Raw genomic sequence first — 15877 nt, forward strand, 5'->3', positions numbered from 1 at the left:
GAAAATCTTTGCGGCTGCTTCTTTAGTACATCAAATTCTGCACAGAAATTAGAGTCATCTTGCCGTGCTTCATTTCTGACTGTATCACTATTAGGTATAAGAATAATACAAATATAAAAATGACAGGATATGTACATTCTTCCGCGTTTGCTGTTGTCTCACTCTAGTTTCGTAGTTCATTAGGCAGACAGGAATTAAATGAGATAGCAGCAAACACGAAGGAATACATGGCAAAATGTTTATATTCACATTCTTTCTTATGGTGAAGAGTATACTGCATGTGATTCGCATTTCATCAGGTTCCTATTAGCAACCATCTCTTCCCACAGGCAGGAAAAAATTTAGAACGTAGAGTTGGCCATATTGACTAACATCCCAACAGTCTTGCCAGTCGGATTTTCGTAGCACATTGAAATTCTGCTACATTCGAAGATGAACAATACGGAATTTGTACTTACTTCGTTGGATAATGTATGAAAATGCAGTGGTCGAAACTCAGGGCAGAGAAAAAAAGCTCGTCTTCCACCCTTTTTTTTAAAAAAATTATTTACTGACGCAGAGGTTTTGGCACCAGTATTTATCTTTGTGCCTACAAAGCATGCCTGTATAGCGCTACATATATTCGACGGGAGAAGTTAGTTGTGGCAGCACCTACCAACATTTTTCAGAACTTCCGCTTGCTTTGCACTCGATTCTAAGCCGCAGGCGGTTTTTTGGATTACAAAAACCGTAAAAAAAGTGCGGCTTAGATTCGAGTAAATATGGTATGTTAATTATTGATCGCTGGTATGTGTAACAATTGTCTCTTATTTGTTCAGGTGTAATGGTGTACGTACTTTTGTCACGAGTAAATGGAAACATACTACGTTAACTCTCAAAGAAAAACTGAATGCTTTGAAGTGGATAGACAATGGTGAGAATGTATCTAAACTGGCAATGGAACTGGGTGTTGGCAAAGCAACCATTTTTGATTGGAAGAAGAACCGAGTGAAGTTTGAACAGATCTGTGCAATGTCTTCAAGGAAAATATTCGAAATTTGGCAGACTTTGAAACAGTCCCCGCACGATTAAGTGGATGAAGCTCTTTTCCTTTGGTTTACGCAGAAAAGAGAAAGGGGAACTCCTTTGAGTGGAGCACTGGTTCAAGAGAAGGCTGTTTACCTGAACAAGTTAATGAATGGTGATGAGTCTTTTAGTGCGAGTACTGGTTGGCTGGACAGATTCAAAAAACGTCATGGAATCCGTCAGCTAACAATTACTGGAGAGAAGCTTTCTTCTGACTGTGATGCAGCAAAGGAATACTTGGGTGGGTTTGAAAAAAAGAGAGGGAAAGTATTCTCCCCGACAAATTTATAACGCTGATGAGACTGGCCTTAATTTTAGGGCATTGCCAACAAAAAGCCTGGCATCAAAAGCAGAAGACCATGCTCCTGGTTTTAAAATGTGCACAGATTGTGTGACCTTATTAGCATGCAGCAATGCTGCTGGTAATCACAAGGTGTCTTTAATGCTGATCGGCAAATCTGCTAGGCCCAGAGCTTTTAAGAACTGCAACATGAAGTCCCTGCCTGTATATTATCACAACCAGAAAATAGCATGGATGGGTGGTAAGCTGTTGAAAGAATGGTTTCATGGCCAGTTTGTTCCCTCTGTTCGAGAGTTTTCTAAGGAAAATAATTTGTCTCCCCATGCAATCCTTTTGACTGATAATGCGGGATCTCACCCCAGCACTGAGGAATTCTGTGATGGAGAAATTGTGACGAAGTTTATGCCGCTGAATGTTACACCACTTCTACCGCCGATGGACCAGGGTGTACTGCAAACATTAAAACTGACTTACAGAAAACAGTTTTTACGAACGCTGATACACGATGATAGCATTCCTTCAGTGGATGAAGTAAAAAAGGCCAATGTAAAGGATGTCGTTTATTGGGCCGCTGAGGCATGGCTGAATATTTCAGAAAATACTCTGAGAAAATCGTGGAGAAAACTATTTACATCTCTTGAATTTCAGGACAACCTAGTTGAAAATGAAGAGGAAAATCTACTACAAATGATACAAACAATCCCTGGATATGAAGAAGCTAGTGAAGAAGACATAGATGAGTGGGTGGCAGTGGATGTGGCATGTGTGGAGAACCTTACTGGCGCTGATTTAGTTGCTGCTGTGACTCAAGACCAGGAAGAAGTAGACTGCTGTGATGGAAGTGACAATGAGCCTGAAAGCAACAAAGGAGAGCTGGTGCCACACAGTGACGCAGCAGAATCCCTTGACCTCATGCTACATTATTTGGAGCAACAACCCACTGCTACACCTGCTTATTTGATGTTTATGAGAGAATGGTGCAACTATGAATCATATAACAGACCGTCTTTGTTATGCCAAAACACAATGACTGAGTTTTTGTCATCTAAAAAGTAGGGATAGAATGTCCGCTGTATTTTAGTAAGTTTGACAGCTTTTCTTTCATTGTTATACATTGTTTAAACCTAATGTTTTCTTGCCAATTTTTCTAATACATGTTTACTGTACTGTGGCAATCTGTGGTGCTTGTACTACCATGAAAAAACTCAGATGCCAGCACCTATCAATCGTACTGGGTGGAAAGGAATATATAAAACATTGTGTGTTACTTGTTTTGTGGCATTTAAGTTCCCCTTGTTGTCACGCGCCACACTTTTGAAGGTCATTTGCAGTGCAAAGGGCATTGATTATTGTCTAGTACACAATTTGTATTTATTTTCAAGATGCCCTTACATTACAGTACTGAGAAAGAGAAAGGGCTAGCTAAAGATCTAATTACCCGAAGAAGCTCAAAAAAAAAAAAAAAAAAAAAAAAAAAAAAAAAAAAAAAAAAAAAAAAGGGGACTTTCATTTTGTAGACAAAACCATTAGGTGTTTGTAAAATTTCTTTGGATGACAAAACACAAAATAACTGCATCGGATATCAATGTAAGAACAAAACTAAGAACAATACAGAAGATGAAACACGCCTTTGGTTTGGATTTTAATAAAAATGGGGCTGGTGTGTACCTCAGTGACCCTCTAATGGGCTTACTAAACTTTTTGAGACGAGGCACAAAAAGTGGTGGAAGAAAGATTTTTTCACATTATCATGATGTTGACTGAAAGTTAATACACACTATGTAAGAGGCAAAGCAGGCAAAAAGGAATACAAACGTCTCAAAAATATTATCGACAGGAAGTGCAAAATGGCTAAGCAGGGATGGCTAGAGGACAAATGTAAGGATGTAGAGGCTTATCTCACTAGGGGTAAGATAGATACTGCCTACAAAAAAATTAGAGAGACCTTTGGAGAAAAGAGAACCACCTGTATGAATATCAAGAGTTCAGATGGAAACCCAGTTCTAAGCAAAGAAGGGAAAGCAGAAAGGTGGAAGGAGTATATAGAGGGCCTATACAAGGGTGATGTACTTGAGGACAATATTATGGTAATGGAAGAAGATGAAACTGTGTGAAGAGTTTGACAGAGCACTGAAAGACCTGAATCGAAACAAGGCCCCGGGAGTAAACAACATTCCATTAGAACTACTGACGGCCTTGGGAGAGCCAGTCATGACAATGCTCTACCATCTGGTGAGCAAGACGTATGAGACAGGCAAAATACCCTCAGACTTCAAGAAGAATATAATAATTCCAATCCCAAAGAAAGCAGCTGTTGACAGATGTGAAAATTACCAAACTATCAGTTTAATAAGTCACGGCTGCAAAATACTAACGCGAACTATTTACAGATGAATGGAAAAACTGGTAGAAGCCAACCTCGGGGAAGATCGGTTTGGATTCCGTAGAAATGTTGGAACACGTGAGGCAATACTGACCTTACGACTTCCCTTAGACGAAAGATTAAGGAAAGGCAAACCTACATTTCTAGCATTTGTAGACTTAGAGAAAGCTTTTGACAATGTTGACTGGAATACTATCTTTCAAATTCTGAAGGTGGCAGGGGTAAAATACAGGGAGCGAAAGGCTATTTACAATTTGTACAGAAACCAGATGGCAGTTATAAGAGTCGAGGGGCATGAAAGGGAAGCAATGGTTGGGAAGGGAGTGAGACAGGGTTGTAGCCTCTCCCCGATGTTATTCAATCTGTATATTGAGCAAGCAGTAGCGGAAACAAAAATTTGGAGTAGGTATTAAAATCCATGGAGAAGAAATAAGAACTTTGAGGTTCGCTGATGACATTGTAATTCTGTCGGAGACAGCAAAGGACTTGGAAGAGCAGTTGAATGAAATGGACAGTGTCTTGAAAGGAGGATATAAGATGAACATCAACAAAAGCAAAACGAGGATAATGGAATGTAGCCGAATTACATCGGGTGATGCTGAGGGAATTAGATTAGGAAATGACACACTTAAAGTAGTAAAGGAGTTTTGCTATTTGGGGAGCAAAATAACTGATGATGGTCGAAGTAGAGAGGATATAAAATGTAGACTAGCAATGGCAAGGAAAGTGTTTCTGAAGAAGAGAAATTTGTTAACATTGAGTATAGATTTAAGTGTCAGGAAGTCGTTTCTGAAAGTATTTGTATGGAGTGTAGCCATGTACGGAAGTGAAACATGGACGATAAATAGTTTAGACAAGAAGAGAATAGAAGCTTTCGAAATGTGGTGCTACAGAAGAATGCTGAAGATTAGATGGGTAGATCACATAACTAATGAGGTGGTGTTGAATAGGATTGGGGAGAAGAGAAGTTTGTGGCACAACTTGACTAGAAAAAGGGATTGGTTGGTAGGACATGTTCTGAGGCATCAAGTGATCACGAATTTAGTATTGGAGGGCAGCGTGGAGGGTAAAAATCATAGAGGGAGACCAAGAGAGGAATACACCAAGCAGATTCAGAAGGATGTAGGTTGCAGTAGGTACTGGGAGATGAAGCTTGCCACAGGATAGAGTACCATGGAGAGCTGCATCAAACCAGTCTCAGGACTGAAGACCACAACAACATAAAACAGTCACTTATGTAATTCTATGTTTCTTTGCAGTATTTCATAGAAAAGGACACTCTTTCAAATGTCATAATATGAGTTAATTTCTGTGCAGTAGAACTTGCTACACAAAATTCAGAAAAACTTTGAAGCACAGTATCTGCCAGCTGAACTACACCAGAACTGTCCAGTCCTCAGTGTTAATTGTGGATGTGTAGGAAATTATCAGTACCTGATCTAAAAAAACGAATGTGCACTTGTGATAGTAGGACATATTTTAAGTAAAACTGTAGTTAAAGCACCTTTATATTTTTCAAAGCTTACTGGACATGTTTATTTATGTAAATTGGAATAAACATAAAAGCTTTACACAGGTAAATTTGAAGACTACACAATGCTTTGCAAAATTAAATGGGTCATTTTATGCCAGACATTACAACTCAAGAGCTGTGATGTTTCTGGTACATATGTTATTTATTACAAAAATTAAACAACCAATGAAAATATTTTGCAAAAGTGCAATCATACAACACACTATTTATTATCTGCATTTTCAGGTAGATACTTCCAAATTACACTGTAACAAAGAAAATATTACTACATAATGTATGCAATAGTTTGACAGTGTGAAATTTTCATGATACATATTTATGTCTTTGGAATATCCATGCAGAGAACTGAAATACATTAGAAATTTACTCCGGAAACAACAATACGATCTTTTTATTTTGGCAATAAGGTTTATGGCATATCATTTGCTCAAACACGATACAAGGCATACACCAATGTTTAACCTGATCTTATCAAAGGGGATACAAGAATTACACCATCACCTCTAACAAACAACATAGGAATGTTCCGCTTTGTTGTCTTATAAACTTCTTCATATGTTTCTTCATCAATTTCCACAGTGGTTACAGTTTCTTCCGCTTCACCCAGTACCATATTGAGGTGCTGATCATAAGCCTGAAACAGATGACTTTCATGTAAGACATGAGGGTCAAAACACTTTGACACAACATACTGTAACATAAAATTTCTACAAATTTTCATTGTGATGCATTCATTCTGTAAGTGCACTCTGTCTGAAAATACTTATGAACTTTAATTAATTTAGGCATAAAGGTAACAACTCACCAAACAGTGGAGGTGTTGACTTGCTGAGAGCCATACCAACAAAACAGGAAGCTTTCAGACCAAAAAGAATTCATCCAAAAGTTAGCAAAGTTTCCAATTTTATTTATGCGCCTTTCAAATAGTCAATGCCTCCACTGTTTGGTGAGCTTTTACCTTTATTACTAAATTATTTAATGCTACCAAGACTTTCCATTACCAAATGTACAAACTAGTATTTTGTTTAATATTTTAGTATTTTTGTTTAATAGCCTGTGTCAGTTTGTTATTTGACAGAGATTTTGTAGCATTAAATCCAATGAAGTTTAGCAATACTAATGAAATTTTTTTAATGTCAAAGATGTTGCACAAGCATGAAAAAATCTGTTGTATCATAACACTTTGTACAGAAGAAAACTAGCTTACTGCTATAACGTCAAGTTGAACACTTGTATTTCAAAAGACGACACAATACACGTAAGTCACAGAGCGAGTACACCACGTAAGGCATGTGTACACGGTAATGGTCAAATCTGCACTGAGTCCAAGTCTAGCGGACGCTGGCCGGCTGGCCGCTTAGGTGGCGTGGTTGCTGCATGGCTGGCAGACAGTGCCGCATGTAGAGGACACGCGAAATTGCATGGCGGCACTTTGAATGATCGGAGCGTCACAACACTTATGATATTACATAACAGAAATAAAAAGCTATGAAAGTGCTAAGCAGGTGTAAGTCAGGCACAGACTGCAACAAAACCCAAGAAGAAACAGGAAGCATTTAAAACTTGCGATATTTAAGGCAATTAAGTCAAGAGTAAGGAATAAGACGGTGTTGGTGACAATAGAAAAAAAAATAAGAGTGTGGTAAGCCCTTGCCAGAAGATGGGATGGGATGGGTACTGAGACATCTGTATAGTATCCAACACTATTTAACGAAGGAACAGCAAAAGGAAGACAAAAAAACTACAATACATAAAACACAGGAATTTGGGTTTAATGCTACTATAAATGCACTTTTCTTAAGATTCAAGTGGCCGAGTCAACAGTAATCAGAAGCTGTTGACCATGATTGAATCCTTTCCAGTGGTTAGCACCTTCTACTAACCTTTTTTTTTGTCTATATCAATTATCTACATCCATACTTTGCAAACCACTGTGAAGAGCATGAGACAGGTAGGTTAAATTGTAATAGTTATTAGGGCTGCTTCCCATTCCATTCATATATAGAACTATTTAAATGCCTCTCTATAATTAACCTAATCTTGTCCTCACATGATCCCTACGGGAATAACACAAGGCGGTAGTAGTATATACTTATAGTTTTCATTTACAAAAGCTCTTGGAACTTTGTAAGTAGGCTTTCTCAGAATAGTTTTGTCTATCGTCAAGTGTGTTCCAGTTCAGTTTTTTCAGCATCTCTCAGTCACTCTCCCACAGGTCACACAAATAATGATGCACTTCTCTTTATACATTCAATACACCCCCCCCCCCCCTCCACCCATTAGTCCTATTTGGTATGGGGGACACACACTTGAGTATTTTAAGATGGCTCACACGAGTGATTTGTGAGCAATCTTATTTGTAGATGGTCTGCATTTCCCTAGTATTCCACCAATAAACTGGAGTCTGACTCATGTGACTCATGTTTTACCCATGACTGAGCCTATGTGAACATTCTATTTCATATCCCTACAAATGTTTCATTCAGGTCCTTGTATGAGTTGACTGATTTTAACTGTTACTGCTCGATAGTGTGCTCATAGGACCTTTTTTTTTTTTAATTTCATACAGTTTAATATTTTCTGACCACTTAAAACATATTGCCAATCTTTGTGCCACTTTGAAATCTTATCAAGGTCTGACTGAATATTTTTGCAGCTTTTTTCAGACAGTACTTCATTATTAGGGCCTGTATTTTAATGACGTCATATTTTCTCCCTGATTATAGGATGAGTTTTACAACAATTTACGCTTGAATCTAGGTATTATACAGTAGAAAAATGAATTTTATTGTGCACGTTAAGTTGTATTATTGGTTGGGTCTTGTAAGTGTAACTCCAGGCCTAGGTTGAAACACTTTTATTGAAGGACAACTCATAGGCAAAGGCCTAGATCGTGATGAGAAATATCTGTTATGATTAGAGCTGTATGTTCACACATGATTTATGTAGGTCCAGATTCTAGTTTATAGAAGCTAAATCATACATAAAGGGTTTTATGTCAGCAACATCACAAGTATGCCAAGCGTCTTATCTCAAAACATTCTAACTTAAGCACATGAGTTATTTTAAAGAAAGAGGAATCATTTTATAAGCATAATCATGGCAGCGGCCATACACAGCACGGTATAACAATGCAGTATTAAAGCTGTTGGGTCTGTTGTATACGATGTATCGGATCAACTTTTTTTTGACATAAAAATTATCCATTTCATAATGATGATGAGGTCCCAGACTCCGGGGAGCGTACGGGACGATACAGGAGACCCGCACCACTGTACTAGGCAAGGTTCTAGCGGAGGTGGTTTGCCATTTCCTTCCTCCGACCGTAATGGGATGAATAATGATGATGATGATGATGATGATGATGATGAAGACGACGCAACAACACCCAGTCATCTCAAGGCAGGAAAAATCCCTGACCCCACCGGGAATCGAACCCAGGACCCCGTGCACAGGAAGCGAGAACGCTACCGCAAGACCACGAGCTGCGGACCATCCATTTCATAATAAATATTAATAAGTAACCAGTTAGAAACTGTTATACTTATGTGCAACATACTGTTATCTCATACTGTATAATAGTGTAGCCTATTGGGCTCCAAATGACATGTTTCTCATGGTTTAGTTAATTATGTGTCATCATATGGGAAGCCCAGGCACACAAGCTAGGTCGTATGCACACTTTATGCACTCAACTATGTGTTCATTGGAATATGCTGTACAACATGTTAAGACAAGAAACCACATGCTTAAGTCATGGCAGATACATTTCACAGTGTTACAGGGCATAATAGTTCACGCAGAGAAACGATATTGACAGTATTATGAAGCTTTACAGAGTTGATTATGATATAATATAAAGCCTAGCTCGATGTTTAGGTCATAACAGCTGTCATTATTGCTGTTCCTTGAAAGATGCTGTGTAAGTAAGGGCCTAATTTATTTATTTATTTATTTATTTATTTATTTATTGTTCCGTGGGACCACATTTAGGAGAAGTCTCCATGGTCATGGAACGAGTCAATACATGAAATTATAACACGATTGTAGAAACAGATAAAATGAAATATAAGAAACATATTCAGGCGACAAGTCGTTAGTTTAAATAAAGAAAATCAAAAATGTACACTGGAATTTGCTTAATTTTGTATCTCTTCCAGGAGCTCCTCGACAGAATAGAAGGAGTGAACCATGAGGAAACTCTTCAGTTTAGACTTAAAAGTGTTTGGGCTACTGCTAAGATTTTTGAGTTCTTGTGGTAGCTTATTGAAAATGGATGCAGCAGAATACTGCACTCCTTTCTGCACAAGAGTCAAGGAAGTGCATTCCACATGCAGATTTGATTTCTGCCGAGTATTAACTGAGTGAAAGCTGCTAACTCTTGGGAATAAGCTAATATTGCTAACAACAAACGACATTAAAGAAAATACATACTGTGAGGGCAATGTCAAAATTCCCAGACTATTGAATAGGGGTCGACAAGAGGTTTTCGAACTTACACCATACATAGCTCGAACAGCCCGTTTTTGAGCCAAAAATACCCTTTTTGAATCAGAAGAATTACCCCAAAAAATAATACCATATGACATAAGCGTATGAAAATATGCGAAGTATACTACTTTTCGTGTTGAAATGTCACTTATTTCAGATACTGTTCTAATGGTAAATAAAGCGGCATTTAGTTTCTGAACAAGATCCTGAACATGGGCTTTCCACAACAGCTTACTATCTATCTGTACGCCTAGGAACTTGAACTGTTCCGTCTCGCTTATAACATGCCCATCCTGTCTGATTAAAATGTCAGTTCTTGTTGAATTGTGGGTTAGAAACTGTAAAAACTGAGTCTTACTGTGATTTAGCATCAAATTATTTTCCACAAGCCACGAACTTATATCATGAACTACATTATTTGATAATGTTTCAATATTACACACAAGATCCTTCACTACCAAGGTGGTGTCATCAGCAAACAGAAATATTTTTGAATCACCTGTAATACTAGAAGGCATATCATTTACATAAATAAGGAACAGCAGTGGCCCCAGCACCGACCCTTGGGGAACGCCCCATTTAACAGTGCCCCATTGGGACTGAACATCGTTACCACTCTCAATATTGCGGAGGATTACCTTCTGCTTTCTGTTCTTAAAGTAGGAGGCAAACCAATTGTAAGCTACTCCCCTTACTCCATAATGTTCCAACTTCTGCAGTAATATTTTGTGGTCAACACAGTCAAAAGCCTTCGTTAAATCAAAGAAAACACCTAACGTTCGCAACCTTTTATTTAATCCGTCCAAAACCTCACAGAGAAAAGAGACTATAGCATTTTCAGTTGTTAAACCGTTTCTAAAACCAAACTGTACATTTGACAGCAAATTATGTGAATTTAAATGCTGCAGTAACCTTGTATATACAACCCTCTCAATAACTTTAGCAAACACTGATGGCATAGAAATAGGTCTATAATTGTGAACATTATCCCTGTCTCCCTTTTTATAAAGTGGCTTCACTACCGAGTACTTTAATCGGTCAGGAAACCGACCACTCCTAAAGGAAAAGTTACAGATATGGCTAAGTACTGAGCTAACATACGTGGAACAATACTTCAGTATTCTGCTAGATACCCCGTCATATCCATGAGAGTTCTTGGTCTTTAGTGATTTAATTATTAACTCAATCTCCCTCTTGTCAGTATCATGGAGGAGCATTTCAGGTAACAGTCTCGGAACACTTTTTTCTAAGAGCGCTATATGATTCCCTGTTGGGACTAGGTTTCTATTTAGTTCACCTGCTATATTCAGAAAGTGATTATTAAGTACTGTACATATATGCGACTTATCAGTAACACGGACATCCCCACTACGCACTGATTCTATATTCTCGACCTGTCTCTGCAGACCAGCCACTTCCTTTACGACTGACCATATGGTTTTAATTTTATCCTGAGACTTAGCTATTCTATCTGCATACCACATACTTTTTGCCTTCCTAATAACTTTTTTAAGCACCTTACAATACTGTTTGTAATGGGCTGCTGCATTTAGATTTTGACTGATTCTAACGTTTTGATATAATTGCCACTTTGTTCTACAAGATATTCTTATCCCTTTAGTCAGCCACCCAGGCTGCCTGTTTGTGCTAGTACCCTGTTTTGAACGTTCTAACGGAAAGCAACTTTCAAAGAGCACGAGAAAAGTCTTGAGGAAAGCATTATATTTATCGTCTACTGTATCAGCACTATAAACATCTTGCCACTCTTGTTCCTTGATAAGGTTTACAAAAGTCTGTACAGCAACTGGATCAGCTTTCCTAAAACGTTGGTAACTATATTTAACATGTGTTGCAGCACAAAAAACTTTTAGACTTAAAATTTGTGCATCATGATCTGAAAGGCCATTCACCTTTTTGCTAACAGAATGCCCTTCTAATAATGACGAATGAACAAAAATATTGTCTATGGTTGTTCTACTGTTCCCTTGCACTCTCGTTGGAAAGAATACGGTTTGCATAAGATTATATGAATTAAGGAGGTCTACCAGCATCCTTTTCCTTGCACAATCACTTATACAATTAATATTGAAGTCACCACATATAACTAACTTTTTGTATTTCCTATAAAGTGAACCAAGAACCTCCTCTAGCTTTAGCAAAAATGTTGTGAAATCGGAGTCTGGGGATCTATAAATAACAACAGTAAGAAGTTTAGCTCCACTAAATTTAACCACACCTGCACAACATTCAAACACCTTTTCAGTGCAGTACTTTGAAACATCAATTGACTCAAATGGGATACCGTTTTTCACATACATGGCTACTCCCCCACACCGCAAAGAGCTCCTAGAAAAGCTGCCAGCCAACCTGTATCCTGGTAAAGGAAGCCTCTGAATTATCTCCTTATTTAAGAAATGTTCAGATATACCAATAATTTCAGAGTCAACATCTATAAGCAGTTCACTAACTTTATCTCTAATACCTTGTATATTTTGATGAAATATACTAATTCCCTCATTAATCGGATACCCAAGCTTTGTAGAGAGTGGTTTCTTTGTTAGAGAGACTTCCCTTAAGCAGGAATACCTATCAGCTGACTTCAATCTAAAAAAGGTACAGCTCTAACACCCACAACTACCGGAATTTTCCCATGAGTGATCCCACCACCCCCACCTATGCTGTCACCTATAAGTTTTGCCAACCTCCCCTTCCCATACCTGTTGAGGTGCAGGCCATGTCTAGTGAAACCCGTCCTACTGATAGACTCCACCGACACCACTGAAATGTGACTCATGCCTTCTGTCATCAGCGCACCCCCAAGTCTCATGTTATTACGCCTGACGGCTGTATTAAGATGAGGCCGATCGTGACGCTGAAACAGTTCCACGAAATGCACATTCGTGTTGCCAGTCTGAGTGGCTATCTTTTCCAGGTCACCATCTATGTCATACTCCCCATCCCTATCAATACTATTACCAGCCCCACCCACAATCACTACCTGATCCTCTTTAGTAAAATCCCTACATAACCCCCCTATGTTAAAAGTCACCTGAGCCAATCCTGCATTAGGCTTCACAATGCTGGTGACCTGGTACTCACTCCCCAAAACTTCCTGCAACTGCTGGCCTACACCTCTACCATGAGAACTACCTAACAGCAGAACCTTCTTCTTTCTCTTAGACTTTGCAACTGTCCTAGCCACCGTAACTGCTGAGGTCTGCTGCATACTTCCTACATCTACAGCTACTAGAGATTCCTCTCCACTAGACTCTGACAGTTGGTCATATCTATTACAAACACCAATAGTAAAACTATCTGAAAATCTCCTTCTCCTAGCAGATCTCTTGCCAACAGCCAGCTCCCATTCCCCAACCCCCTTCTCCCTCCTCATCCTATCTAGCTCCTCCTGTGCGTTTTTCAACTGCACCTGAAGGGCACAGATCTTACGCTCCTGCTCCTCTATCAACTTACTCTTGCTACATAACCTGCAGTTCCAGGAGAGGATCTCACCAGAATGCCCACTGGCTTCCCCACTGCATTCCCCCCAGTGAAAATACTTCGAACAAGTCTCACACCGCAATCCACTACTCACGAACCTACGGCAAAGCCCACACTTCTCACTCATGGTAAAATTTTACAATTATTGAAACAAGAAAACAACTTTATCTAAGTTCCGCTACTACAATAAGAAGATGTTAAAAACTGACTACAATAATGACAAACTTGCTCTACAAGGGAAGTAACTACTATTATTGACAGTATTAATCAACAACAAATGAGAATATAACAAAATACTAACACAGAAAGAAAATCAAACGTCTAATGACAGTAACGAAACTGAAAGCAGTTCGCAAAAATTTCTTCTGAAGTTATTTCACCGGAAAACACCAAGAACACCGGTTGAAGACTACTAAAGTTCCTAAATAAACTACTATACACAAACAATTAATTAGTACTTAGCTTTCGATGCGCCGCTACAGCTGCAACTGGTCAGCGCGGAATGTAAACACGGGTAAGAGGTTAAGTTCCTCGATACGAAACACTCACAAATATCAGGCCACAACACAAGAAATGCAGAGGTGAATGAAGAAACCACTAATAAGTCACTTATATAGTAAATATTATCACAAAAACAGTTAAAATATATATCTGAAACCTAAAAATAGATGAAAACTTAGAGAGCGATCTCACACGCAGTCACGCGCTTATGACGTCACACCATGGAATGCTGATCACATCATACAGCAGTTCCATGTAGATGATTCCTTTACTACATAACACAGGTTTTAGCTGCAGGGTGACCTCCATGATAAGATGAACAGGTATTTGTGAGTAAACGTAATACCCATAGCAGAACAAGGAGTAATACGACCATGTAATCTCTATGAAGATAAAGCCATATGTTGATGCTGATATACCACATGGCACAATATGGCCAGTAGCCCTAGATCTAGGGGCTTACTAATTATCATAATGTATTATTCGTACAACAAATGTGTGCATGAGCTATAATCCAGGACACTGATTGTACAACTATTTATATCCTAGTTTCGGATGTGACCTACTACATTAATGTCACTTGTTATCTAGCCACAGGTCTACGGCATGGTAATTACAATCATACACATTGCTTCAAGGCAGATAACATACACTGAGGTGACAGAAGTCAAGGGATAGTGATATGCACACATACAAATGGCAGTAGTGTTGCATACACAACATATAAAAGGGCAGTGCATTGGTGGAGTTGTCGTTTGTATGTAGGTGACTGATGTGAAAAGGTTAATGTTGTGATTATGACCACACGACAGGAATTAACAGACTTTGAACACAGAATGGTAGCTGGAGCCAGACACATGGGACATTTCATTTTGGAAATTGCTAGGGAATTCAATATTCTTAGATCCACAGTGTCAAGAGTACATCAAATTCCAGCCATTACCTCTCACCACAGACAACGCATTGGCTGGTGGCCTTCACTTAAAGACCTAGAGTAGCGGCGTTTGTGTAGAGTTGTCGGTGTTAACAGACAAGTAACACTGCATGAAATAACCACAGAAATCAATGGGGGCGTATGACGAACATATCTGTTATGACAATGCTGCGAAATATTGCGTTACTGGTCTGTGGCAGCAGATGACAGACATGAGTGCCTTTCTAGCAGCATGACATCATCTGCAGCACCTCTCCAGGGCTTGTGACCCTAGATGACTGGAAAATCATGACCTGGTCAGATGAGTCCCAATTTCAGTTGGCAAAAGATGATGATAGAATGAGTGTGGCACAGAACCCACAAAGCCATCAACTCAGTTGTCAACACGGCAGAGTGCAAGCTGGTGGTGGCTCAATAATGGTGTAGGCCGTGTTTACATGGAACAGACAGGGTCCTCTGGTCCAACTGAACTGATTGCTACTGGAACTGATTATGCTCAGCTACCTGGAGACCATTTGCAGCCACTCCTGGACTTCCTGTTCCTAAACAACGACAAAATTTTTATGCATGACAATGCATCATGTCACTGGGTCAAAATTGTTCACACCTGGTTTGTAGAACGTTAGGGGCGATTTGAGAAAATGATATGACCAACCAGATTGGCCAACGTAAGTCCCGTCGAACATTTTTGGGACATAATCAAGAGGTCAGTTCATGCACAAAATCCTGCAATGGCAGCACTTTTGCAATTATGGGTGGCTATAGAGGCAGCTTCACTCAACATTTCTGCAGGGAACTTCCAATGAATTGTCGAGTCCATGCCAAACCGAACAGCTGTATTATGCCAGGCAAAAGGAGGTCCAACACGATATTATGAGATATTCCATGCCTTCTGTCACGTCAGTGTATTTCAGTAGCTCCAGCATAAGCTATACTATTTAGAATTGTTGTATAGCCTTGGGCTAGGCAATGTACAGTATAGAAATTGTGATAATGAAATGTGATATCATAACATCAGAATATCAAATGGAGTCTGTAGCAGATAACATACGAGATAATAATATGTTATTTGCATATTGCCATGAACCATTGCAGGAAATATAATGTGATGTTATAGATCAACATCAAAGATGTTGAAAAAACTTTTGTGATTGGACATTTGAGTTGATT

At 38.9% G+C, this 15877-nt stretch overlaps 1 protein-coding gene across 1 annotated transcript in view; it reads right to left on the reverse strand.

Annotated features, from left to right (window-relative positions):
• Positions 1-5254: 5254 nt before the first annotated feature.
• LOC124595586 (U6 snRNA-associated Sm-like protein LSm3) overlaps positions 5255-15877 on the reverse strand; it is a 39560-nt gene continuing 28937 nt past the window's right edge. Inside the window, exon 3 of the mRNA XM_047134381.1 lies at positions 5255-5917. Coding sequence (XP_046990337.1) covers positions 5741-5917 — 177 coding nt within the window. The 3' untranslated portion in view covers positions 5255-5740. The remainder of the gene's footprint in view (positions 5918-15877) is intronic.

Source organism: Schistocerca americana, chromosome 2, assembly GCF_021461395.2.
Source record: "Schistocerca americana isolate TAMUIC-IGC-003095 chromosome 2, iqSchAmer2.1, whole genome shotgun sequence".
NCBI classification, from domain to species: Eukaryota; Metazoa; Arthropoda; class Insecta; order Orthoptera; family Acrididae; genus Schistocerca; species Schistocerca americana.